The sequence below is a fragment of the Crassostrea angulata genome, chromosome 3 (assembly GCF_025612915.1).
Source record: "Crassostrea angulata isolate pt1a10 chromosome 3, ASM2561291v2, whole genome shotgun sequence".
NCBI classification, from domain to species: Eukaryota; Metazoa; Mollusca; class Bivalvia; order Ostreida; family Ostreidae; genus Magallana; species Magallana angulata.
The window spans coordinates 3,225,739-3,253,013 of NC_069113.1; the positions used below are offsets into that span (position 1 = coordinate 3,225,739).

Genomic DNA, 27,275 nt, shown 5'->3' on the forward strand with positions numbered 1-27,275 from the left:
TAACTTGAAATGCCAATGAGTATTCCAGTACACGAATATCGCTTGGTCATGACAGTCATCAACTAATATTTTTTAGTTGATTACTAGTTATAAAGAAATAGAATAAAATTTTTATAAACGCATCAGTTTTTGGGAAACAAATTAAATTTACAGCTTTATTTTCTTAGCATTTTCATCGATAAGTTAAAATCTGTTTTATTGGAGCCCCTGGTGTATTTTTTAAGTGGTTAATATATTTATTTAGGTCTAATTTTGTAGATAAAATTATTATTTTGAATAAAAGTACTTGGGTATGCATGTAAATGAGGACAGTTTATTTTGAGTTTTATTTTATTAAATATCAAGTCAAAAGGTTATTAGATGAGATGCTTATATAATTATTTAATTATATCATTATCTCAAAGCATTTGTTTTTATAATCATTAAACTTTAATTGTTGATTAGACACAGGACTTAATTAACATGGAACAAGATATGTTTGATTTGTCCTTGATGATATGTAGCTCAATTATGCAATAATATAAGGACTTTTTTGTTAACGGATATTTAGATGAAATACTTTTCAATTTATTCTAAGTAAAATACATCAAGTCTTTTTAGGAGTTGAAGATACGACTCATGTGACAGGAGCATTATTTAATTTGAAAAAGACACACAGTTTAAATTAAACCAAGGAGAACTCAACCATCACTTGACTAAAGCTTCCCATTAATTGACTAGTCTCTACAAGTAAAATTGACATCCCTAAAATTAACTTAAATTTTTTATGAGAAATTTTCACCCAGTTTAATTGTACCCTTATTATGATTAATTAATAAGATAATTGTCTTGAAGGGGGTGGATGGAAATCTTTTTATTAGAACTTTAGTTTACCAGTATATTAAAGCATTTGTTTATTGTAACAAATGAAATTTTCCCTCTAGAAGTAATTCAAATTCCTACTCCATTGTAATAGGCAAATTATGGAAATAAATCAGTGGGGCAAAGGTATGTAAGAGAGCTGGCCCATCTAATTCTACTTACCAGAAAACTAGATTCAATATTGACTCAGTGTATTGAGTCGGTAACAATGTCAAATGAAATTAAAATATTGAAATTGACACCTGTACGCAGGACCAGGTCAGCGGTGGGTAATGAGGGGAACTTGTTGTGATAGGGGCATTGTGTGTTGGGTAAACCCCGGGACGATTGGGTCCAGCTCTCCAAACAGGCGACCCCAATAAACGGCACAATCACTGGGACTATTGATACAAACAATCAACACAGTCCATTTTTTTTTCTGGAGATTTAAGGATTAGAAAAAGATAAACCTGATCCATTCACTCCAAATTAAATATCCAATCACTCCGAGAGCACTTCACTTTGGTCTCTGTGATTGGAGGTGTGTGCTGCCAAATCACGCCAAATGGACTTTGTCGTTCTCCAGAGAGATCAGCAGCAATAAGATTTCTCTTTGATGCTAAAATCCTGGAATTCACCCCAAATCAACAAAATTTCATTAAGTCAGTTTATCTTTTGAAGAATAGAGAGTCCACTTGATGATATTGGGAAGGGTCACCTGTAAAAGACACCGATGAACAATGAGAGTGTAAATTATGAAGATAATTGTTTTCTGACTTGCTGCCAGGGGATAAGATGTGGGATTAAGGCTCTGCCAAGTGGCGACAGCATTTCAGTGAATCACATGGATTTACAGGTCTTATTAATGCAGTGTTGTTTTAATGCACCGATCAGCTGGTTCATTGCTCTGTAAACCAGATGGAGTCTCGGTGCTTTCGTGAACACGGCCTCTTGGACTCGAAACTTGGTTATGGAGTCTTTCCCGATTATTCGGGATGTGAACATTGTTCCGCTTTAAGGAGGGTTCTTTTGCCGGTGAACGTTGGGATGGGGGACTTTTGGGATAGAATTCTAGAAGACAGTGAAACTCAAGGAGTGAACGTGTGGGATCCTCCTGATGGTTGGGCTGGGCAGAAGGAGGGAGGGTGGTGGGATCGTAACGACTCGGGATCCTCGGGATTTGATGAGAGCCTAAGTGACTCTGAAAATGATGATGTGTATCAAGAGGTGCTTTGTATTTTAGACCAGAAGGCCCAGAAAGTGAGACGAGAGACAGTGATTCTGAAACAGGCCGAGAACTCACCTAGGGTAAGTCCTTCTTCTTTATATTCACATTCTTGTTTTCATCAATTACTTACAATTAATACTTCACATATTATCTCAACAAATTTTTGGCTCTTTTTGGGGGGGGGGGGGGTGGTGGGGGGAGATGTTTTATCATTTAGGTGCAATATGTCTTCTAATATCGATTTTTTTTTTTACATTTCTCCTGAAAAGACTGAATTTATCATTTAAGTAAACATATTGTATTTCATTACTGCATGTGATTAATAATTTGAATAGACTTGTACTTTGACAAATACTTGGGTATTTTTTTCGAGGTAGGTGGGTGTTTCATTTAGATGCTAAGGTGTTAAAGGTGCGACATGACTAATGTGTTTCTCCTAATTATTTAATCCTAGTCATTTGATATCTCTCCTGAACAAACTGAATTTATCATTTAATAGATTCTATTTTATGCTGCATGTGATATGTATTTTGAATAGAATTTCACTTTTTAAAATGGGTGAATGCATTAGGTATTTTCTTCCAATTATTCATCTCAGTCCAATAATGTTTAATAAGCTCGTTATCGTGATTTATGTTGATGACTTTCTTCCAGTGTCAAATCTATGCACTCATCGAGATCCCTCTGATAAAAGATGAATTCCATGTGTTTAATTGACATTGTGTTTTCAATGAACAGTTGTGATTTATTTCTGTTTAATATGCACACCTCCTTTATTCACTTCTTAAGAAATTGAGCAAGGTTTCTTCATAAATCATGTTAAGTAAACATAAGTAAATAAGCTGTTTATCGCCTCCTCTGTGTCTGAGTGGCTTAGATTATCTACTGATGGTTTGTTTTGACTCCTTTAGAGTACAGGGGCTATACAGTATTTCATACCATTGCCCTCAGTTATTTCGCTAAACTTAACCCGTACAGTATTGTACACAGGTGCCCCATGTTATTTCACTGAACTTGAAATACCAGTTCAGTGTTTTATGCAGGTGCCCTCTGTTATTTCATTTAACTTGAGATATTCGTACAGTATTTTACTCAGGTTCGCCATGTTATTTCACTTAACTTGAGATACCCGTACAGTATTTTACGCAGGTTCGCCATGTTATTTCACTTAACTTGAGATACCCGTACAGTATTTTACGCAGGTTCGCCATGTTATTTCACTTAACTTGAGATACCCGTACAGTTTTTTACGCAGGTTCGCCATGTTATTTCACTTAACTTGAGATACCCGTACAGTATTTTACGCAGGTTCGCCATGTTATTTCACTTAACTTGAGATACCCATACAGTATTTTATGCAGGTTCGCCATGTTATTTCACTTAACTTGAGATACCCGTACAGTATTTTATGCAGGTTCGCCATGTTATTTCACTTAACTTGAGATACCCGTACAGTATTTTATGCAGGTTCGCCATGTTATTTCACTTAACTTGAGATACCCGTACAGTATTTTACGCAAGTGCCCCATGTTATTTCATTTAACTTGAGATACCCGTACACTATTTTATACAAATGGCCTATGTTAATTCAATAAGTCTGAAATACTTGTTTAGTAGTACTTTTTAAAAGGTGCCCCATTTTTCCATTTAGTTTGAGATACCCGTAGGTTAGCAGCAACAAATTAATGAACTACCTCAATGGTTAGTCACTGCGGGCCTCCTAGCACGGTAGTGTAGAACAAGGACTTTGGGGATGGTACTGTTTGTTTGGTTGGGCTAGGTACATACCGTGTGAACAGATGCACCAGTCTTGCAGTAGATTAATTCAGAGTGGAATGTTGTGGGTGACGAGTTGTGACAGAAGATAAAAAATCTATCCAAATAAAACACTCAATTCGGTCTATGGACGAACAAGTAGCCCCTTGATCTAGTCGCAGCAAGAACAAGTAGCCCTTATTGAATTCATTAGTGTTTCCTCGTGCTAGAATTCTAGGGTACACAGAGATAGGACACAACTGTAGGCGGGTAGGCCTCTGTGTCACCAATCTTTGAGGGATGCATCGGGGCGCAGTGTAATTGTCGTAATCGTCAGTATTCATCCACAAAATCAGCACAGATCTTGAGGTGTTAAAGGATTTTTTGTCTGCTGTTACAGAAATTTATATTGAAATGAGTTCTTAAATTGATGGGATCACACCTGTCATGTAGTGGTTACTATAAAATTTATTATCTGGTTGATAGTAACAGAATTTGTTTTACTTTTTTAAATCTGGATGGAATCCCTTCTGAACATTTTAAGTAGTAGAGATTCAAAGTGTGGATAGCAGAAATAAATGTGTCATACTTGACATATTTATCGTTTGCAGGTGGATAAAACTAAAAAAATAATATTAAGGAGGCGTGTGGTCAACAAACTAACCATCAAATCTTCCTTAACTCTGTAGATTTGCTGTATTTAGCTGTAAACTAAAATTTAATGTAGAAAAAAATCCATTGATTTTAGCTTTAAAAATGAATATTTTGTGACATATTTATACAGAGCTCTTCTCTTTAAGGAGATTAATATAGTTTAAAAACAAGCATGACTATCCAGCCCTCCTAACTATTTGGACTTCATCTCAAGATTTTGAAGATTTGATCGCAAAATACTATAAAGTTCAGCTACTTATGAGATGTTAAGAATGAAATAATGCAGCATTTGAATTTGCTATGGTAAATGGTTCTAATATTGCTGTAAAGTATGGGTACATAATTTTCTTGCTAAAGGTTTGTGAAAATGGCAATGCTTTTTATTACCTGTACTTTTTTTGTAAAGAAGTAATAACTACATTGAGTTTATTTTCTTTTGATCACATTGTATGATAGAGTTCCAATGATAAATGGGAAATGATATGGATTGACTAAAGATAAACTCTTATCAAATGTGATTCGATATAGACCGTCCGTTTACATTGCAATATATTATAGAATGCTCATAAGATGTGCAACATCATGGACTTTTCTTTATTAACACATTTTATCATAGAATGTCCATATTTTAAAATTTTCCTGAGCCCCATTACATGATGGAATGCCCATGATGCGAGATCAAACGCTGGTTGGACAATCCATCTATTAGCCTCAGTTTCATGTAGTGCTATTCATAAAATGCGAATTTACCATGTCTTAGAGACATTGATGAAACCTTGGGTTGTGACCAGTCCCTGAATGGGTCGGTCGGATTAGGCGTTTGGAGGACAGAGCTGTGGGGATGGGGGTCTGTCAGACAGAGAGATAATCCCTCAAGATGATGGATAATCCACAATAGACATAGAACTAATCCAACACAGCTAACAGCCTGGGGGGAATCCGTCACTCCTGCCGGCTGATTTATCCGGCGGTTTGCGGAATGTTGTCCCCTGATCTGTGGAATAAAGTGGTTTGTTTGGTGACTTTGATATGGGAAGACATTTGTGTATGATTATTGAAAGCTAAAAGCTTGGGGATTAGGGTAATGTTTTTTGACATGTAACGGGAGATGTTTGGTGCCTAGTTCCAGCGATTGATAAGATAGAGGTCACTTTTCCGGAGCTATGACTGTGTCACATACGGAGGTTGTGACGTGTTTTGTCATCACAGAACTCACCTTATCATAACTAGTTCAAAAGGTCAAGGTCATTCTGTGTTACTCAATGTAAGTATATAAGAATAGTACTGGATAATCTCTGCGTGCAGTTAGGGGTTTGATCTTCTTATATTAAAACAGATTACACAGTCTTTCATATATATTGTAATTAACCACTTCAAGTAGGAGTGGTTGGTCCGAAAAGTCAGTCTTAATTCTCCGACTGATTACTGCAGCCCACATGTCCACAGTCACTCTATCAAACGTTTAAGTGACTAATCCAGCCCAGATCCAACTCTCGGCCCGTGTAAGGTGCTCTCTCTTTCTGTATTCTTTAATAAAGAGGGTTTTGACGGTTTTGCCCTGATAAGATTGTTGATCTGAACAATAAACAAGTTGAGTACTTGACATCTGCAATACACATGGCTCCTTTGGGAGGGTTTATGCTTTTATTTACTCTTGATAAATCCACTCATTAAACTGTTGAGTCTCTCTGATCATTGATAGTAGCTATGAAGATTATTCAAAAACTAGAATCCATCTTTTTTCCTTCCTGAATTTTTATTCATAAAAACACACATTTAACTTGTCACTTGAATTTTTCATTTTAAGATTTTTTAATATTGGAAAAGAGGAATATGTATTTCAGCCCTCCTTAGTAGAGGCAAAAGGGTGAAAAGACCCATGTTATTGGAAGAGGCTCCTAATGGTAGCAGAAGTACCAGTGTTTCAGTAGTCTTTATTTGTAGTATATAGAAAGTCTAAGTTAATAAGATTGGTATTAATATTTGACATGGGCAATTTCTATACTGTATTTCTTAGCAGTATAACATAAAGTGGCCTAATTATTATTTTCATTTACTACAATGAATATTTCAAATATTCATTGGTACAATACTTATATATATCAGGTTCATGCACCCCTTATATGTCAGTTATGTTTGGAATTTTTATGAAACAATTGATAGTATTAATGACAGTTCTATCTCATTTTTAAGAACAAAAAAATGAAACAGAAGAATGACTTTCTTCTGAGATTTGGCTATATAACAACAGTTTTTGGAAATATAGTTCAAGGTGAAAACCAACAGGAACTAGCGGATGACAATACGTCAAAACTCCATCAGGGCAGATTAGCGAAGTATGTACAGGTGTATGGATGAGTAAGGCCCGTAAACAAACAGATTTTTGAAGGTCGTCTACAAAGGAGACAAGATTATTGATCTGAATATCATTTTCGTTATTGATCTGTTGTTTTTTAAGTTGTTGATGCTTGTTATTTCAAATTATCTATAAGCATGAAACAATGGATTTAAATGTTATTAGTTTGACCCCCTGATTTTTATACTGGTCTCAGAGTGTCAGTTACCATTGGAAGCACCCATCAAAGCACCTACGGTATTCAAACAGGTTAATGGGTACAAATCACAAGTTTTGTAATTTGTGCAATAAACTGATTCATTTTTTTTTTTTGTGAAGAGTGAGGTTTCTAATCATATCAGCAATTGTCACTCTAAGAAAGTTTCAGTGATACTTATCATGATCTAATAATTTGGCACTTGTTACAGAAAATTCCCAGAATTCCAGGAAAAGATGAAGATGATGAAGATTTCTTCCCTCAGATACAGAAGGATGGTGAGGTAAGAGGGCTGAGTCAGAAGTTCTGTACGACTAAACCATAAAACCACGAACTTGTACTCTGGAGCAGTGTAGGATTTGACTGAATGTGACTCCTGCAGAATATTTCAGTAACTTTTATATTTATTTTATATTTATATGGGTGTGCACCTTTCTTCCAGAATTCCTCGGACCTGAAGGACCTCCAGTGGTCCCGCCTCTCCTTCCACCGCAGTCAGGATGACCTGGACGACCTTGATGAGGAGTCCCAGGAGGTCATTTACTACCCACCTAGTGAGGCATCAGTGGACACCAACAGTAGGTCAGTACAGAAAGGTCAATCCAGTGGTGATTGGAAGTCTGATGCCGTCATCAGACGGGTAGATAGGTAGCAGGGTAAATCTCTGGTCCGCATTGGAGGTGGACTGTATTAGCTAGAAGGAGAGCATTGCTGGTAATGATGAAAGAGCCACTGTTTGAAAGTTCTAACATACATTGCACACCTAGTTTTAGACAGGCAATGGATTCTATTCACTTTAATACAGAGTATGAAGCACTAAGATTTACAGTTGTGAGATTTTAGTTTTCAACAGGTGGTTTTCCTTTAAATTTCAGCTCCTTCACAGTGTTTTCTGGGCAGGGCCTGAGGAAGCTACCCCGAGGATCGAGTCGGAGTTCACTGTCTGAACGACCCCCTGATGCAGGTCAGAACATATAGGGAATGTCTGTAGGATGGTTCAGAGCTTTGATTTAGCAAAGATTGATACTGGTTTTGCAACATTCTGTGTAGAACATGAAGTATAAAATGTTATGAAGTCACAGCTTGTTAAACTATTACTTATTATGGTTTAGAGTCCTCAAGCACGGACCCTGTGTCAGTGGAGGAGTTGGATGATGAGGAGGACCCAGGAGACATCCCCTCCCTCCCCACCACCCCTGGGGACGAGCTGGGCAAGACCCCTGACAGGGTCAGTAGATGTACACCCCCATGCAGTGGTGTACACCAAGCTGAATATCAACCTAAAAATTTTTAAAATGATGCTGTATAGGGGCAAAAATTGACTCATCATATAATAGTGATTTGAAAAAATTCTTGCCCTCTAGTAAGGAACAAGAATTAAATATTTAATGAAATTGAATGAGAGTGTTAAGCACTGTGGAATCATTAGATTTCGTGGTGGCTCAATTTTCGTGGAATTCGTGGGCACTGCTCACCCACAAATTAACATCCTCCATGAATAAATAAATAAGGACTATAAAGTCATATTACTTTTGTAAGTATCCGAGAATACAGTACACGAAATTACGTCCCAACAAACCTGTAAAATTGAAGCAATCCACGAAAAGTGGCCCCATGAATTTTAATGATTCCACAGTATAATTTATTTTCATTGATATTTTGGATTTAATTTTTCAGGAGAAATTCCTGAAGGACACGTTTGAGAACCTGAGCTTCACCCCCGAGAGTAAGGAGAGGTTTAAGAAGAGTTTGGATGAAGAGGAGAGAAAGCAGGAGGAAGCGGAGGAGGCGGGCGGCTTCAACCCGCGACAGAGCATCTCCACCAAGTTCCTGTCCCGCTCCCAGCAGGCCAATATCAAGTACGTATCAACAGAGGTTCCTGTCTGTAACCAATTGTTCAAGTATGTGTTAATATTAGTGAACATCCATTACATGTGAAGTTTAGAACAGTATGGACTGTAATCTCTGAAGCAAGCTAATTTCTATTTTTCATGAATAATTTTGTTTTATTTTTCAGGAATATAGCCCAGAAACAAGACAACTGGTTTGATGTAAGTCTTTCAATATGATTTACAAAGCATTGCATTTACAAGTTCTGTAGCCCCAATAGTTGATGTCTTAGCATGTTGCTTTCAGTTATTTTAAACCTTGAAGATAATGTTGAATAAAATCAAATACAAACATGTAACTATCAGAACATTTTGATTTTTTAGTCACTTCAGAGGAGGAGGGATGTAATGGCGCGAGCTGTAGACGAGACACGCAAAACACTGATGGCAGTTAGTACATTCTGTGATACAATGATACTTAAAGAAAAACTGTCACTGAAGATGATAAATCAAAACAATCATTACCTTCAAAGTACATGTACAATGTACTATAATAGTCTATACAATTAAAGTTCTTAGTACATGTAATCATAACTAATTTTCCTATCCTTGCTGAAGAAGTCTGTGATGGTTACAAAGGCAGTTATTGTTTGGATCTGTTGTACAACAATGTATATATTTATTTGTAGATGGGATGGAAGGACCAAAGTCCAGAGTCGGAGGCCGATCCTCGACACAGTCCAGTCCAGGTGAGTGCTCTAAGTTATCTCCCTTACTTTTTATAACTCTGGAACTGTTGAATGACAACAATAGATAATGAGATTGGGAATTAGTCTAATGTATCCTTTTTAAGGAACATTCTATAGATGATTCAATTTAATATCTTTGGAAAGGTTTGTTTTGTTGCAATTATAGTAATGCTTCTCATACAACTATCTCACTATTTGCAGGAAGTTCCTGAGGTTAGGCGGTCACTGGAGCGAGAGGACATTCCAAACAGTAAGTAGCAAAGGTCAAGGTTCATTTATAAAAGTAGGTCAAGGCTAAACAGATGCATGGAATATAAGTCATACATAGGCATGCTGAGAGCTGATTGCTATAGCATGAGTCGTAGAGAACTGTCTCTCAGTCAATCTTTACAAGTAGTCAACTTCTCAATAAACTTCACCTTGTTCTTTCTTGTCATGTCCATGTGTAATTAAAACTCATCCGTTGTCTACTCCTTTGTATTTCAGTTATAGTAAAGAAACATCATAGACCTTTGCTAGTACGATGTATTGAAAAAATTTCATGGCATAAAGTCATCTTATGTTTCCAATTCCAACTTCATGCTAGAGACTTGCCTCACACTTTATAAAATCCCTTCATCTCACTCATTGCTGCAGGTTTTACTTTTTATTAGAGCACCATTTTCATAACATTTTGAATTTTAGGCCCTAGAACACCAACATCTCTTCGAAGGTGTTGGTCAACCTTTGACCTTCCCAAACAGCCAATCCAGGAGGAGCATCCGGTTACTGTTCCCTTCACTGCTCACACCCCCTCCACAAAGGGTAACAGTCGCACTGTAGACTCCTCCTCTTCTTCACCTCCGCGGTGGCGTAGCCGGATACCCACCCCTCAGTCTCTGTCTAGATCCACACCCCAGTCCGGTAAATTGCTCGGGCATGATGTGTATCTGGACTGCTTTGATGTGTTACACCCTGTTTCTATTTATAGCCCTCACGATTAACACCTGACAATTGATGGCACTGTGTTCCTTTACTTATCAGACACCTACATGTATATGTATCGACTATCAGACCTGTAAGTCATCTTAATTAATAGTACTAGCATAGTGCAGTCCTCGATCCCTGTTAACTTGATTTGGAGAGTGAAGTATGCTGCCTGAGAACCTCCCCGAAGTATGGCTATTAGAATGCTTTCTTCCAGCATTGTATATTCATGTACATTGTATTGTTTTATACTCATGCTCTGAGCTTTATTTATCCTTTGAACTGTGTTCAAGCTTGAGATGTGTACTCATGCTTTAATCTGTATTCATACTGTGGCTTGAATTCATGCTTTGACCAGTATCCATACTTTGACCTGTTCTCATGTTTTAACCATTATTCATGAAGTATATTGTTGTGATAAATCTGAATGCTGTATCATTATGCTGATGTATAGCCTGCCATCTTATGAACTTGAATCTAATAATGTATCCTAGCAGAATGTTATGAATGGGAGTTAAGTCTAATTTTCAAGTTTTCTGGTGGTTAAATTTTTAATACTAATTACATGTATTGAATAATAATATGAAATGGTTTGTTTGAAATCAGTATTGTAATTAAGTTTACCTATTAATGTTAGAAAATATGGTGTTAAAAAGGGTATTGGTAATCTATTTGATTTAATTCCAGGAAATGCCCTGACCAGTGACAGTGATGACTCGTCCTCTGGAGGTCGACCCACTAGAAGGTCAAGGCCAAGTACACTCTCAGTCAGCCGTGAAGAGAGGAAAAAACTAGAACCTCGATCTCACTCACACAGCTCTTCGTACAGAAAGCAGACATCGAGCTCACAGGCTCGACTGTCTACAGAGCGCAGGGAGCTTGGAAATGGACTCAGTAAGAGTACGTCCATGACCAACCTCAACAACAACGGGGGCAAGAAACAGAGCACCAAGACTCGGACCGGCAAACCACTGTCCAAGTCTGCAGCATACGCCTCCACACCCAATCTCCTGAGTGCACTCAGTGACACCTCAGAAGACTTGGAGCTGGACAATACTATTGTGAGTGGGAACTTGTCAAACAGTGTTCCAGATCTGTTGGATGAGGACCCGCAGAAAGTTAAGTCTAAGAGAGGCGAGGCTGCAAAGTTACTGCCTGAAACTAAGAGGTTTTCCACAGGTACACCCAAACGAGTGAATTCGGCCTCAGAGCTTGGAAAGAAACCGGCTCGTATGTCATTACCAGGGAGACAGATCTTGTCAGACAAGAGTGACAAAGAACTGATGCCCCCTCCTCCCACTACAAATATCAGTGTGACCAAGTCCAAACAAAGTGTCTTTATCAAGCGAGCGACGCGGTCTCAGACTCGTAGCAAACAAGAACTCACACTGGACCAGGCTAAAAATATCCTCAAGGGAAATTCTGGAATTTTACCTCAGAAACAGGGCTCTAGTCCTCCAGTGAGCGAAAATGTCAGATCTACTCCGCCCTCGGGCAAATCCATTCCCAAAGTGACTTCTCCCCCAGTGCATTTGACAAGTAATATTCTTGAGATTGCCACTGAAATTGAGATGACAGCTGATGAACTCAGGAGACAGAAGATTGAGTCAGCGTTTCAGAACTTGTCTGCATTAGATGCCAGCCCTAACGATTTACCTGAGAAAGACTATACTCCTCAGAACCACAACTCATCGATAACTTCTCTGACTTCCGTGTCGACTCTGTCCAACAATCAGTTGTCCCCTCCTGATTATCTTGCCAATTCACTTCCTGCTCACAACGACACTCCATTGAATGACTCTTGGAACAGCACACTCACGAGCCACTCAGACAATGAGTTGGACAACACACCATCCAAGAGTATCAAAGAGAGAATAGCTCAGCTCACATCTCGCTCCAGCCCACAGCCGGCTGTGACGAGTAGTCCGTCATCTCTGGCAATGTACTCACCTGGGTCTAATGCCAGCCAGTACAGTTCAGGGGTGGGCTCGAGTTTGGACTCAGAGACAGCCACTAGAATGTTCCAAGGAATCAGCCCCCCAACAAACTCACACAGGAGCCAGGAAAACAGGTACAGTGTGTAAAGTAATAAAGGTCGCAAAATGGAAAATCTATAAGAAAATCCAAATTTAACCAGTTTCAATATCAATTGCTCAAATGCAGTTTGATGTATGTGCATTTGCATGTCTCTATAGATTATAGACTTGTGATTTTCTTGCTTTTGGCTACACTCTGTACCACATACATGTACAAGTTGTTGTAGGTAGTGGACTTAAAGTTTTTATCTGTTTTCTTTGTTTAGCTACACCCTGGAGCATGCCTTGAATGTGGTGTCCCAGTCGTCCAGTACATACCTGACCACGGCGACAGAGACCATCCCCACCATTAGACAGACCCCCGCCCACTCACCCCACCCCTCCAACAGGTCCATCTCACTGTCTTCCTCTCACTCCACCGTCACCCCCTCACCCACTCAGAGTCCTCGGACGACCAACGACATTACACTTAGTATGGAGGCCATCAAAGATCTCAAGAAAGCAGTGTCCGTGGTGACAGACACTTACAAAAAGGTAAGTGTAAAATGGAGCACAGAAAACTTTCATTACGAGTTTCAGTAATTGTGCAATATGTTACTGCTGTGTCAAACTAAATGTTACTGATATTTTAATAGGATAGGATTTAATTACTTGAAATTTGTTTGTTTTTCTGGGGTTTTTTTAAATTACCTAAATCCTTGAAATTGATGGAATATAGAGAAGCTTGTCTCACTTTCATGAGCATTCAGTAAATGTTGTGTTTGTTTTAAACAGCTACAGGAGCATAGTAATGGGGCTCAGTCGGAGGGGTTACAGATGTTGACGGACGCCATTCAAGAATGCTCATCAGAAATGGCCAGTCTTCTCCCAGACAAATTCTCAACCAACCATTACACCGAAATCAAAGACTTGATTCGTCAGAATCAACAGATACTAACAACCAATCAACAGATGCTAAAATCTCTGATGGTGCCAAAGTGACCCAGTGTTAATGACATTGTTATATTATCATTGCCTTGTAATCTGTAACAAGTGTCAACATATCGGAGGAAGTGAATTCTGCTGCTTCGTCTCGACCAATTGTGTCTCGATGTTTTCCTGCAATTTTTTCCTGACCATTTTGGTGTACAAAAGGGCTTTAACTTTTTTACTGAGATTTGTATCCATTTGGTTGTCATTCCCTTTTACATGATTGTATCAATTTATTATGGTATCTGTGGTCTATACATGTATCTGATTATTATCTATTGATTATTATACAATGTCTTGTATCAATTATTAACTTTGGTTTATCATGTTTGGTTTAATATTTTTTACTATATATTCCATGATTTTGCTTTGCATTGTTTTAATTGTGTTCACGATTCATTTATACTGAAGTAAGCTATGGTTGTGATGAATTAATGACAAAGTACCCTTGTCTAGTCATGCTCTGTCTCCTTGTACTCTGTCTGGTCAGTAGGTCACTGTCCGGTCAGTAGGTCACTGGTGTAGCTTGTTCATCAAGTGGCTGTGACATTTATCTTCAATAACAAACCTCAACCTCCAATAAAAATCTCAAGGAAACCATGGAAATTGCATGGTGGTAGAATGTCAAAAAATATACAAGTTCAATAACTCTTGGTCATGTAAAAATGTACATTCATTGGTATTTTTTTTTCTAAAATAGTTTGATCATAGTAATTTTCCCCCCAAAATGTTCTACCTCTTCTTTTTTACACGTGGTTGTGAAAACAGAGTGTTTTGTAGGATTTGTTGAGATTTGTAGAAAAAAAAATCTTATGTAGTATATTTATATTTCCAGCAAATCTATCTTTTTTGTTAATTCAACATTAAGACATAAATTATCAAGACTAATCACCCATTTAAACTTTACTTTTAAGTGTAAAAATAATTTTCAAAAAGAAATCCAAATTATAATTAAAATGCACAAAAATTCAGCATACTGTGCAGGACATACTTTACCAAATTTATGAAGCAATGCATTAATGCCAACAAGAGTCTTCAGTAGCAGTTCTTTCTGTTCCCAGATGATGTAAAATGATCTCAGTAATAACATGGACAGCTAAATGCCTAACATTCCATTCAGCAGATTATGCAGATATTGTAAATACTGTTCTTATACTGACAGCAATAAACCCAGCTTGAATTCATGGGTCCTTCTAACCTTGGGGATATTTCTTTTTTTTTTTTCATTTACAGTTCTTAAGGTTGTCAGAAATAAGTCAGGTGTTTGTGGGAAGTTAAGTATTTGTAAAATACTGTCATCTTTCATCTGTAGAAAGTTAGAATTATGGGCTGTACAGGATGTCATGGAAACTGGGCGACCACCATGATGTGCCATAGAGGACAAATCATCACCATGGTGACATTAATTTCATCATGTGACAAATGTTGGAGTGCTTTATGATCAAAAAATGAAGTGCTTGTATATTTATGGAAACATGCTATCATTCTATGCAAATGTGTTGACTATTTGTTACAATAAATTATTTAAATTTATATATGTGTTACATGTATCTTTGAATAACTATGAAAGAAGCAAAAACTGCACAGACAATTTCGAGACAAAATTGCTGTGAACAGAGGAATTGAATAAAATCTCAGATGGCAAGTATACATGTACAATGAAAGAAGATGGGTGGATAAGGCGTGTCAAATGCCCATACGCGGTCAGACAGGCTACTGAAAAATTAAAGTATCAATAAATCTGATGGTTTTTTAAAAAAATCATTTAAAACAATATACATTTAACGAATCATTGATTTTTAACCTAAAGGTATGTTCAATACTTGGAATATGTTGACTCAAACAGGCTTATATGTATCAAAACCTGCAAATTCTGTCATTTTTTAGAACTTCAAGACATTTTCTTTTATAGAGTGGGTCTGTGCTCCATATTTTTCCCATAGTCTAATTAAGGTCTATTGGAAAACAAACCGATTTCAATCAACAAAAACATGGAGAGATGACCCACTATACTAAAAAAATATCATTTTGTATCCCAACAATTGACCGTTTTGAAAAAATAATACCGGTACAAGTCCGGTAGTTCGTGGCCTTAGTCACACATAATATTTAAAAAGCCCACTTTGTAGTGTCTGAAATGGCTCAGTGGTTAGAGTACCTGGCATAAGCTAACTTTATATATCTAGGGTTTTTATGTTACGGGTTCGATTCCGCCAAAATTTCTGACAATATTTTTTTCTTATTTCTTGTTAAATATATTAGAAACTTACTATAGTTAGAAATTTTGCTTTTGTAAAGTTGTATTATAATATATTTGAATAGATTTAATTGGGGAAAAATAAATTCAAAATTGTATTTCACTACTTAACCAAATGGGCATTTGCGCCATCTTATTCCCCCATTTTCTTTTTCCAATTGTTTTAAATCATTTTGAAAAGGCCCAAAATAATAAAATTTCATCAGAAGATAAATCAATAGCTTGTTATATACATACTTTTTTAGGAGGGTGCTACAGTTAATTGTCTGTAGAATACATTACTAATTTATGTTTCCCTACCAGAATTTTCATGCATGTTAATTGGATTTGTATTGTGCATAAGCTTTTAAATCCTATAGCTGTATCTAATTTTTACAGCTTAAACTTTCATGATCCCAAATTTTTCAGTGACAAGCAAAGCACGTTTTCCTTAATCTCAATGAAAATACAAAATCATACACTGATAAAATTACTTTGAGCTCATATCCATTTTTAATGGTTAAGCCATGCTTCAAGAGAGATACATGTACTTCTAAGATCCAGTAAATTATTTGCTTTGTTTTGAGCCATCCTAAAATCTACTGGATAGGGAGGACTCAGTTTGACTTGATAATTCGACTTCTATAGTAAATGCATAGATCCAGAAAATTTATAGAAAAGGTTGGGGGGGGGGGGTGTTGTCCAAGGAATAATTGTCCAGATCCCCAACCATCTCTTGGAGACCAGCACATGCTTTATCTATGTAATTAACCTTGGGCATCATCACGATTCATTTAAAACTCTAGCAAACATTAATTTTTATATGGTATCAGGTTTACTATACTACTGCATGGTAAAACTAAACATTCACAAAAAATTACTTTCAAATATTTTTTTTCTCCCACCAGACACCAAGATGTCGAATGCTCGGAGAAATGACAAACAATGGGCTGAAGACTCACTTTATTTTTTCAACACTTACACAATTTTAAAAAAAATTACTCAAACTTATAACCAACATATAACAATGTAATTTAAAAGAGTTTCTACAAAGGATATAGTGGATTATTGTGGTGGCAATTTATGAGGAATACCAAATACATGTATTATGATTCATAAATTACATGTACATGTGTAATACTGTTTCAGAATTCGTTGCAAATATATATGATTTCTTTCGTTTGAGGGACGAATTAGACAGAAATCAATTTCTACTTGGTATAATAATGAATTAATTATCCGGATATATAAGGTTTTCATTCGAATACCTGTTTGTGTCACCTGGTTCTTAAGAACCGGTTTATTAGCAAGGCTATATAAAGAATTACTCAGGTGTTAAATACCAGTTTAGGACGACACGTACAGCGGAAAGTTTAAATTCGGCATGCAGAACGAGGAGATGTCGGGCGGGGCTCAGGCAGACATGCTACAAGCCATTCTCAACAAAATGAATGAACAGAAAATGGACATGGAGAATACTATGGCAATGCAACTTGATAATTTTAAAAGAGAATTACAGGGGGCAACTTCCTCCGTATCGTCTGAAGTGAAGAAGTTAAAGTCAGAACAAGCGATAGTCTGGAAACATCCAGGTAACAAAGATCAATTTGAACATAACGAGAAGATTATTGATACGTTGACGCAGGCTTCGTGGGCCTTGAATAACAATAAATATGATTATTGCAAGGAACTTATTCATGAATCAGTTGAACTTTGTAATAAACGTAACAAACTTATCAAAATGGCTGATGCATCACCTTGTGGGTGGAGTACAGTGAAAAATTATGTAACCAATCCATTGGCTGATGATTCGGATGACGAAAAACGAATGTTTAAAGCGGAAAATAAAGCCATGAAAGAAAAGAAAGAAAAGGAGAAGCAAAAAGAAAAACTGAAATCTAAGAGTAGCTATTCTAATGTTAGGAGCAGTGCTCCTTATTTTCCTTTTCCAGCTAGACAGCCTTTTCGTGGCCCAACGCCCTTTGGCTTCCCCATCATGCCAGCTGCATCCAGATTTCCCATTGGCTGTTTCCACTGCGGAAAACCCAATCACCAAAGAAAAGAATGCCCGGAGCTTAAGTCCGCTAAATAGAGAGGCTAAACAGTCTAAAGAATCATCTTTGATAAAAGATAAGTATTATGATGGAAAAAGTTGTGTTGATGAGTTTAACGAATGCTATGAGTATAAAGAAGGTGGCAAAGTCTCTGTTAGAGGGCGATTAAAATCAAATATTGAATTTTGGAAATGCATTGATGCTTGTCATTATATCATAGATACTATTCAGGATGGTTATAAAATACCTTTTTATTCTTTACCACAGCAGAGCTTTTCGCATAATAATAAATCTGCTTTACAGGAAGATGTTTTCGTACAGGGAGCAATAATGGAGCTATTAGAAAACGGTTTGATATCCGAACAAAATACAGAGTTTTTGGTTACTAATCCTCTTTCTGTTTCAGTGAACTCCAGTGGGAAAAGAAGGCTTATATTAGATTTAAGGGAAGTTAATAAGCATGTATGGAAACAGTCTGTGAAATATGACGATATAAGAACCGCTCTTATGTATACAAATAAAAATAGTTGGTGTTTTAAATTTGACATCACAAGTGCATATCACCATGTAGATATTTTTCCTGACCATAGAAAATATTTAGGATTTTCATGGAAATTTGGTGTTCAAGATCGATATTTCTGTTTTAATGTTTTGCCATTTGGTCTCACATCTGCGCCATATATTTTTACTAAACTCACACGATCCTTAGTTAAGAAATGGCGTAGAGAAGGTAAAACTGTACTTATGTATTTAGATGATGGGTTTGGCTGCCATAGTAAGTATGACGAAGCATGCAAAATATCCAAAGAGGTACAGTATGATTTAGTTTGTTCAGGTTTTGTGCCTAAAGTGGAAAAGTCCATGTGGACCCCTTGTCAAGTTATCGAGTATCTTGGTGTTGTTTTGGATTGTAATATGGGGAAAATTTACATTCCTGAAAAGCGTGTATTTAAGATTCAAAAAACAATTTTCAAAATTGAGCATTTTATGAACCAGAATTGCAGAATAAAGGTAAGACGACTAGCAAGTTTAGTTGGACAAATCATATCTATGTCTGTTGTTATCGGAAGTGTAGCCCAGTTAATGACCAAATGTCTTAGTATTGACATTGTGTCTGCTCCAACATGGAATAGCATGATTTTAATTTCTGAGGAAAGTAAAAAACAGATAAGTTTCTGGAAATCGTCTTTAGATATGTTGAATAGAAGGGATATGAAAGTTAAACCAAGTTCTAATCTGGTAGTGTACACAGATGCAAGTGATACTGGTTATGGCGGTTATTGCGTACGGACAGGTAAAAATGTTTCTCATGGTTTATGGGAAGAATCTGAGAGAATTATGAGTTCCACATGGAGAGAATTGGCCGCGGTGGATAGAGTTCTTCGGTCATTTGTACAATTTCTCAAAGGTGAGAATATAAAATGGTTTACAGACAACGCAAATGTTGTTTCCATTGTTCAAAAAGGGAGTATGAAAAATAACTTACAAGATCTTGCAATGAACATTTTTCAAATTTGTTTAGAATATAAGATTGGTATTGAAATTGAATGGATACCAAGAGAACTCAATGAGCAAGCAGATTATTTGAGCAGAATTGTCGACTTTGATGATTGGGGTATCGTGAAAACTGTTTTTGATGACCTATCACGGGAATGGGGTCCGTATGATATTGATTTATTTGCTTGTGATTACAATGCAAAGGTAGATAAATTTTGTTCCAGGTATTGGAATCCTTTTACGTATGCAGTTGATGCATTTACTATTAATTGGACAGGTTTGAATGCATGGATCGTACCGCCATTTTATCTTATTCCAAGAGTTTTGGAGAATTTGAACGAATGCAAAGGATATGGAACATTAGTAGCTCCGCTATGGGAATCATCAGCCTTTTGGCCAATTTTAATTTCTGAAGTTTACAGGTCACATATTGTAGATTGGAAGGATTTTCCAGTAGCAAAGGAGTTTTACACACGTGGTAAACTCGGATCTGGTATTTTTGGTAAAGAAGATTTAAAGTTTAGAATGCTTGCATTTGTTTTTGATTTCAGAGTTTGATTTCAAAATTGTTTTTTGGCAGTTTTAAATTCTTCAAAATAAACAAATTTATTGATTAATTGGGAATTATTTCCCATAAACTTGTATGAGAAATATCAGGCAATTTGCGCTATGTTGTAATAGAGATAAATATTTTATCACTATGGATTTACTGAAGTTTCTTTCACCACATTTGTGGTTTGCCATTTGGCAAGTTTGGTTTTTTATCAAACTGATATCTTCATGCATTTCTGAAGAAAATGTGCTGAATATCTTAATTAAGCTGATATGTAGATATAAGTATATGTATTTTTATACATATCCGGTAGATAATTTCAAAGCGAAAAAATATTTATTGGTGTTCCTTTACAAATTTGTTTTTTCAGGTATTTGAAAGAGATTTGATTCAGTTGCCTTCAAAGTTGCGTGAAAAGGTGTATGCACTTCCTGGGATTATGCAAGCGTCACGAGCGGATTCAACTATAAACAAATATTGTAACAGTTTCCTGAGATTTAAGAAGTGGGCAAAAGAACAAGGAATCGAGGAAAGTGAATTATTTCCTTCAAAACCTTTACATGTATCTATTTATTTAGCATGCTTGGTTCAACGGGCAAACTCTCCATCCCCTATCGTTGACGCATTCTATGGAATCAAATGGGCTCATGATCTTGTGGGATTCAATTCTCCGACTGACAATCAGTTTGTTAAAAACATTATGGAAGGTGGGAAACGTATAGTGGCAAAACCTGTTCAAAAGAAAGAACCAATAACTGTTGAAAATTTACGTTGTATGTATTTGAAACTGTTTGAATGTAATAATCTTTATAATCAAAGAATCATTTGTATGGTCTTGTTGGCATTCGCTGGATTTTTACGTAGCAGCGAACTCATAAATATCAAGAGATCTGATATTCAATTTTTACCTGATCATATTGAAATATTCATCGAGTCTAGTAAGACTGATATCTACAGAGACGGTACAAGAGTTGTTATAGCAAGAACATTTTCATATATGTGTCCTGTTTCTAATTTTGAATTGTATCTTCGTTTAGCTGGGATTCAAGACGATTCAGAGGAATATGTATTTTGTGCTATTTCGAAATCGGGAAGTGGTTACCGGTTGCGTAATCGTGAAAAGCCTCTGTCTTACACCAGGGTTCGTGAATTATTCATCGAAGCATTTACAGGAATTGTAGATAACATCAAAGTTTATGGACTTCACAGTTTGCGGTCAGGTGGAGCGACTGCGTCGGCAGTGAGGGGAATTCCGGACAGGATATTCAAGAGACATGGACGTTGGCGTTCGGAATCTGCTAAGGATGGATATGTCCAGGATCCGCTTAGTGAACGTTTAAGTGTTTCCAAAGAACTTGGTTTATAATAGTTGTAATCATGTTGTTTATTGATTATATTGTATTTTTTTTTTTGTATTGATTTTTCTGAATATATATGAAGTTGGATTACGTTATTATATCCTATATTAATAGTAGCATTAGTTCCCCGTTCTTTATATTTACATAGCTGCAGCGTGTCGTTGCTAATTCCACACAATGTGTTATTTACTAGTATCATAGTATTCAGCTTTCATTTGGAAGGTAATGAATGGATTTAAAGGAGAAATATGATTTCTTTCGTTTGAGGGACGAATTAGACAGAAATCAATTTCTACTTGGTATAATAATGAATTAATTATCCGGATATATAAGGTTTTCATTCGAATACCTGTTTGTGTCACCTGGTTCTTAAGAACCGGTTTATTAGCAAGGCTATATAAAGAATTACTCAGGTGTTAAATACCAGTTTAGGACGACACGTACAGCGGAAAGTTTAAATTTTCAGAATTGTTTTATTAAAATCAATAAATCATGTGATCCAACTTTATGCCATAATTATGTGTGTGTACATTTAATATGCCAAATATTAAATAGCTGCAGCGTGTCGTTGCTAATTCCACACAATGTGTTATTTACTAGTATCATAGTATTCAGCTTTCATTTGGAAGGTAATGAATGGATTTAAAGGAGAATAATTGATGGGCAGGGGAGCCAAATATTGAGGCACTTTTCAAAAATCAAACGTAATCTACATGTAATTACTGTTACACTTTATTGAATCAAAAACATGATCAAAATAATAGTTTATCAGGTAAGATAACTCAAACACAAATTAAAGTCTAGCTTTTTTAAAGTCTTCATAATCCTATAAAACTATGATCAATACATGTACCTACAACTCTGTTTGTCAGGATCCATTGCAGGAAGCAAGAAAGATCTTGTGTTGTCTAATAGAAATATATTTGATTGAAATAAAATAAAATCTTCACTTGATCTATATCAAATGTCAACTATTGAAATGTAAGTCACTGGAGGTGGAGGCACTTCGGCCTGTAACTCCTAACACACATCACTGGTCCCCTCATTCAGCTGTTCCATCAATTGATTGGCTGTTCCATCTATCAGCTGGCTGTTACTGGTTGTGACTGCGAAGCTGTCGTTGTGTCAGGGGCTGATGGTTTAGCCGACTTTTTTGTGGGTTTACTGAGGATTTCGTAATGATATGCATCGTCAAAGAGTGGGTCGTCGGGTGATATTTCATCCACCTCATACCTACAACATCAAACAGATATAAGTTACCACAGAAAAACTTGTCACCATCTATTCTAACGTTTGTAAACAAATGTCATTTTACGTATATAACATCAGATGTGAGTGATAATATCTTTCATTCAATTAAAAAACTTTTTTGATGAAATATTATTTATATTATATATAAGGACTGATAGGTATTGGTTATAGGACAAAATTGTGTGAATACACAATGAGGTATTGTATTTTCTGACAGTAGCAGAATTATATCTGTATATCATATTAAGCTGCATTTATAACTAAAATCTACAGGAGTAGAAATTTGTAACGATTACAGATAAATGAAAACACTCGAATTCTTACTTCATGGTTTTCTTGAAGAAATCCTGGGAAACTTTGTTATTCTTAAAAGTTGTTAGCATGACCTTTGTCATGTCTGTTCTGTAAGAAGAAAATATCACATGATCAAAATATACGTAATAATTGGTTCATTACAATTCAATAAACAACTTAAAGTGAAACAATTTTATTCACTATTTAGAACATTTTTTGGTAAAAGTTTTCAATTCAGGGGCAAATAAAAAGTTATAAATTCCAACCATTCATATAAATTTACTAAGGTAAAAAGGTGTTAGAAAACAAAATGGAACAAAGTGGATTTTGATTTGTATACTGAATATAAATGTAACTCACTTGAAGGCAAGTAACTCCAATATCTGCATTAAGAACTTCCCTAAACCTTTCCTCCGACATTCTGTTTCAAGTTGAATCTCATAGCTAAAATATACACAAAGACATAAGATTCATCTTATTCCACTTCTAAATGGAGACTTGTGAAACACATACACGTACTTATCAGCATTACAGAGATGTACATGGTAGATTTTCTATCAATGTGTTTTGCTTATTCTTAGAAATTGGTTGATATTTTCTTAAATATCATAAACAGCATGTTCAGTCAAATCATAATATTTACATTCCAAATATTTTTTGCATGTAAAGTGTATGAAAAGCTACTGCAGTTATAAGACTGTAACACACACAGGGCACTCAAAGGTTAGAATGACTAGTTTTATTATGACGTCACAAACATTGAACGCTGTAAAATGCAACGTCACAAGCGAGAATCAAAGTTCACGCTTGTGGCTGTTACAGTGGCTCTTCCATTAATTTGAACTAACTCTAAGGATAAAACAGAAATTTTGATGTTTAAATCACATTTGCAGACAAGGCAAGAAGTTAAAAAAAATGTAAATATAAGCATTAAATCATTATTTTTTGAAAGATATAGTCTCATAACTGTAGCGGTGTGTGCATACAAATTTTCATAACCCGCTAGCGCGCGTTACTCAATTTGTATGCACGTACCGCTGCAGTTATGAGACTAAATCTTTCCAAAAATAATGATTCAATGCTTAATTAAAATTCCACAATGCAGTGTCTGGGGCCCTGTAATCTCACCAGTAAACGACTTCATCGTCGAGCTCCATATCGAAGCGGAAGTGAGTGAAGGCCACCGGTTTTCCTGTCGTGACGTCGAAGGCGACAAGGTACTGAGCTCTGTCCTCGGTCATTTCGGCGTACTTATCTTTATCCTTCCACCCCCAGTCACTCTCCTCATACCTGTAATTAGTTCAGGTAACATTACAGGTAATAAATATAATTCATTGGAAATACATAGATTTTATATCTACATAACAGTTAATACCAGAAGTCTAATGTTATGATATGAATAAAACATCTCTTTTGATTATGACATGCAAAATTTGTGTATGGTTTACCAAGAAGTATTTATTTCTGATAGTCTTTAAAATAACATTTTAAATCATAATTAGCAAATCTGTAGCAAAATACACTAGTACAGGCTGTTTTTCTTTTATTTCGTTTTCAAAAACATAAGGTACATACAGTTTTTGCATGTTCGCCTTGGTGAGTTGGAATGCCCAGTCAACAAGATCTTTCTCCATATTGGCCACCTTCATGCACTCAATTCTCAAGTTCAGACTGAAACATAAGAAAACATGGCAACAGACTTACTAACTAACAAGTGGAATGGACCAATAAACAACAGACAAGGGGAAATTGCTTAACCTGATACCACCACCCCTCCCCTAGTTAAATCTTTAACAGACATCATATTTTACAAAATCTACACATGAACTAAGTCTATAAAAAATTTAAAACATTGGTAACTTAAATAAATAATATCATATCATCCTATCTACCAACCCAAATGTTAAATATGAGTTGGTAGAAGGCAAACCAAATTCTCTTAAAGGTGGCTTAAACCTCTGATATTAATCTCATTCTGACGATCTGCTGTCACTTGATTGGGCATCAATTGTCTTTATCAAGTACACTTAACTTGGATAGAGAAAGATGTATAAACAGTGATGGGACTATTTGTTTCATAAATTTTGAGTTTTTTAGACCGATCAGTATGCTGGGAGCCTATAGGTTCCCATGTTCTATATGGTATCAAACAGAGATGAACTTACCCATTTCTTTCAAACTTTTTAAATGGTGACAACAGCTCCAAGGGATCAGCAATCTAAAGAACAATTATCAGGAATTAGTAAACAAAACTGACATGAAGAAATGAAAAATCTGTGTGTATGTTATATGCCATGTTTTGCCAAGATTTTAACATTTGGTTTCATTCTGGAATTATACAAGGTTTTGACAAATAAAACACCCTCCCCAACCACAGCGTCATCAATAATTCCAATAAGTTTTCAATTTCTCTATCCTTGAGGAAGTTTGTGGATTCAAAAGCCTGATTTGCAGCTACGCTTAGGGTTGGATACCGGTACACGGTACCAATACCGGACCGAATACTTGCTTTAAAAATACCGGTAAAATACCGTTTCATTTAATACCGGTACTAATAACGGTATTTCTGTATCTTTGAAACCTTTTTATACAATTAAAATGATTTTAAAAAACGATTACAGACTCGCTAAAATCAAATTCTCCGCGCATTAAAAGGATAGGCTAATTAACGAAATATGAGCTTTCCCGTTCTTAGTACGATCCTTGATTCGACTGCCAATACTATAATAAGTCAATACATAAATTTAAAAAAAAACTAATATACATTTACAATGATAGTTTTTAATTTTATTCTGACAATAAATGTAAATTAAAAAGACAAAATAGCGCAAAAGTTTTTTTTTAAAATTCCGTTCTATTTTCTGATGTTTCGTCAATTAGTGCGACCAAACAATGGCTGACAACCGGGTAAACTCGCTCGGCTGTTTAGTCTCATTTCAGTAGGAAATCAGATGGTGGTGTTTGCAACAATTGACAGTTATTTTGCCTGGGAAAATGGGAAAACACAAGGAACTTTACTAAACATTTGAGAATCAGATTCATTTTATTTGTCTGTTATTCTTTTATTAAAAGATTGGAGCATAAACATAGTTTGTAAACTCATATGTTATTGTAAATATATTATATACTATCTTTATAAATTATAACACTGAAAGATCAAAAACACCTTTATTGAAGAAAAATAATTATCATTCTCATTTATTGAGGTCTAGTACCGTATCGTTAAAAATACCGTATCATTTCAAAAATACCGGTATGGTATCGTACCGTTTCATCCTTAACGGTATCCAACCCTAGCTACGCTATTGCAGTACATTCTGGTGCAAAAGTACTTTTTCATTATTTTTTTTCTCAAAAGAAGGAAGGGTACTGTTTATAATTTGACAATACATATTTATCATACCTTGTTTGCTGCCTCCACTTTAGCCAAAGAAACTTCTAACTTGGCATTCTCCTGTCAATATAATGAATATGTTAGCTACAGCACAATGAATACAACATCCAGAAAATGGGACTTGGTGTGACCCGATTCAGCGATTGCCCTCATACGTTTTGAACACCATACATTATTAAATACAAGTGTGTAAGGCCTATATAGCTTTTAGTAGGTCCAAAATTATGCTAACCAGCTGCTAACATATCAACATTCTCACCTCCTTTCGTTTCTTCTTCTTTTCCTTTCCTTTTGCTGATTTACGCTAAAATGTCAAAGATCATAAAACAGAAACTTATACAGACATATGATTATTAATAGGCAATCTTGTGTTGTGATTGATCTTACCCCCATGTCTAAGATTAATGTATCTTTGAAGATTTGTGGGTTTTTTGTGGAGAAAAACAGGTGCGACAAGTTGCTTTCCCGCGAATACTGTGTATGTGTTAAAACCGGAATGGTAAAGACTGTAGATTTCCGAGAAAAAAAAACAGACGGAAAAAAAAAAATTAAAAAAAATTATATAATAAATGTTTGACACACTCCATTTCCGTACATACCAATATATGATGTATAATATTGTAACTTGATTGTAGCATTTATGATAACCTAATTTGCAGATAAAAATATTTTTTTTTACAAAACTGATCTCTTCAGTTTTTTGGACAATGTGAAAAAATATTGAAAGTTAATATAAAGACAAAATACGAGAGGTTTATTTTTGTTAGCTTTTTAACAATTACGACATATTGGTCATTTTTAGACTCTTTTAATTCTAAGAGCTGTGTATAAAGATAAAGAAAATGATGGAATCTCCGAGCTGAAATAGTTTGATTTTTGAGTTTGAGTTTTACGGGGGGGGGGGGGGGGGGGGCTTCCATAATCACAAATCGGGAGCTCAAAACTTATGCAAATTGGGGGTGGGGGGGGGGGGTCTATCACCCCCTTCTAGATCTGCACATACGGGATAGGATTTAACATGTTTTTATAAGTTTTGGTGAAGTTTTGTTTTTTGTCAAGT

The 27,275-nt window shown here is 35.9% G+C and overlaps 3 protein-coding genes across 8 annotated transcripts in view; 2 read left to right on the plus strand and 1 right to left on the minus strand.

Moving 5' to 3' along the window:
* LOC128175793 (mitogen-activated protein kinase-binding protein 1-like) overlaps positions 1-15,111 on the plus strand; it is a 33,343-nt gene extending 18,232 nt beyond the window's left edge. For 4 of the 6 annotated variants that reach the window (XM_052841631.1, XM_052841633.1, XM_052841632.1 and 1 more), the window contains 14 exons: positions 2,084-2,148; positions 7,241-7,312; positions 7,472-7,611; positions 7,905-7,993; positions 8,142-8,257; positions 8,707-8,888; positions 9,047-9,080; positions 9,243-9,308; positions 9,548-9,607; positions 9,809-9,857; positions 10,292-10,510; positions 11,261-12,644; positions 12,876-13,143; positions 13,384-15,111. In XM_052841631.1, coding sequence (XP_052697591.1) covers positions 2,084-2,148; positions 7,241-7,312; positions 7,472-7,611; positions 7,905-7,993; positions 8,142-8,257; positions 8,707-8,888; positions 9,047-9,080; positions 9,243-9,308; positions 9,548-9,607; positions 9,809-9,857; positions 10,292-10,510; positions 11,261-12,644; positions 12,876-13,143; positions 13,384-13,590 — 2,951 coding nt within the window. In that variant the 3' untranslated portion in view covers positions 13,591-15,111. The remainder of the gene's footprint in view (positions 1-2,083; positions 2,149-7,240; positions 7,313-7,471; positions 7,612-7,904; positions 7,994-8,141; positions 8,258-8,706; positions 8,889-9,046; positions 9,081-9,242; positions 9,309-9,547; positions 9,608-9,808; positions 9,858-10,291; positions 10,511-11,260; positions 12,645-12,875; positions 13,144-13,383) is intronic. The other 2 variants (XM_052841636.1, XM_052841637.1) reach the window with 2 other exon arrangements.
* Positions 15,112-16,765: 1,654 nt separating this feature from the next.
* On the minus strand, positions 16,766-26,736 carry LOC128177227 (N-alpha-acetyltransferase 40-like). The gene is made up of 9 exons (XM_052843858.1): positions 26,603-26,736; positions 26,475-26,519; positions 26,225-26,275; positions 24,987-25,039; positions 24,397-24,492; positions 23,950-24,111; positions 23,182-23,265; positions 22,852-22,929; positions 16,766-22,509 (listed from the first exon to the last, which is right to left on the minus strand). Exons 1-9 carry the CDS (start codon positions 26,606-26,608, stop codon positions 22,359-22,361), a joined length of 726 nt encoding a protein of 241 aa, XP_052699818.1. The 5' UTR covers positions 26,609-26,736; the 3' UTR covers positions 16,766-22,358.
* On the plus strand, positions 17,731-21,314 carry LOC128177226 (uncharacterized). The gene is made up of 2 exons (XM_052843857.1): positions 17,731-20,691; positions 20,956-21,314. The coding sequence occupies exon 1, from the start codon at positions 17,731-17,733 to the stop codon at positions 19,921-19,923; it is 2,193 nt and encodes a 730-aa protein (XP_052699817.1). The 3' UTR covers positions 19,924-20,691; positions 20,956-21,314.
* Positions 26,737-27,275: the final 539 nt, after the last annotated feature.

Bases quoted from the DNA above. Each gene is read 5' to 3' on its own strand.
- LOC128177226 (XM_052843857.1), top strand. From the start codon at position 17,731: ATGTTAGGAGCAGTGCTCCTTATTTTCCTTTTCCAGCTAGACAGCCTT.
- LOC128177227 (XM_052843858.1), bottom strand. The intron at 26,276-26,474 runs GTGAGAATGTTG...TTATATTGACAG, and splicing joins AGAAGAAGAAACGAAAGGAG to GAGAATGCCAAGTTAGAAGT. The intron at 23,266-23,949 runs GTGAGATTACAG...TGTATATTTTAG, and splicing joins GACGATGAAGTCGTTTACTG to CTATGAGATTCAACTTGAAA.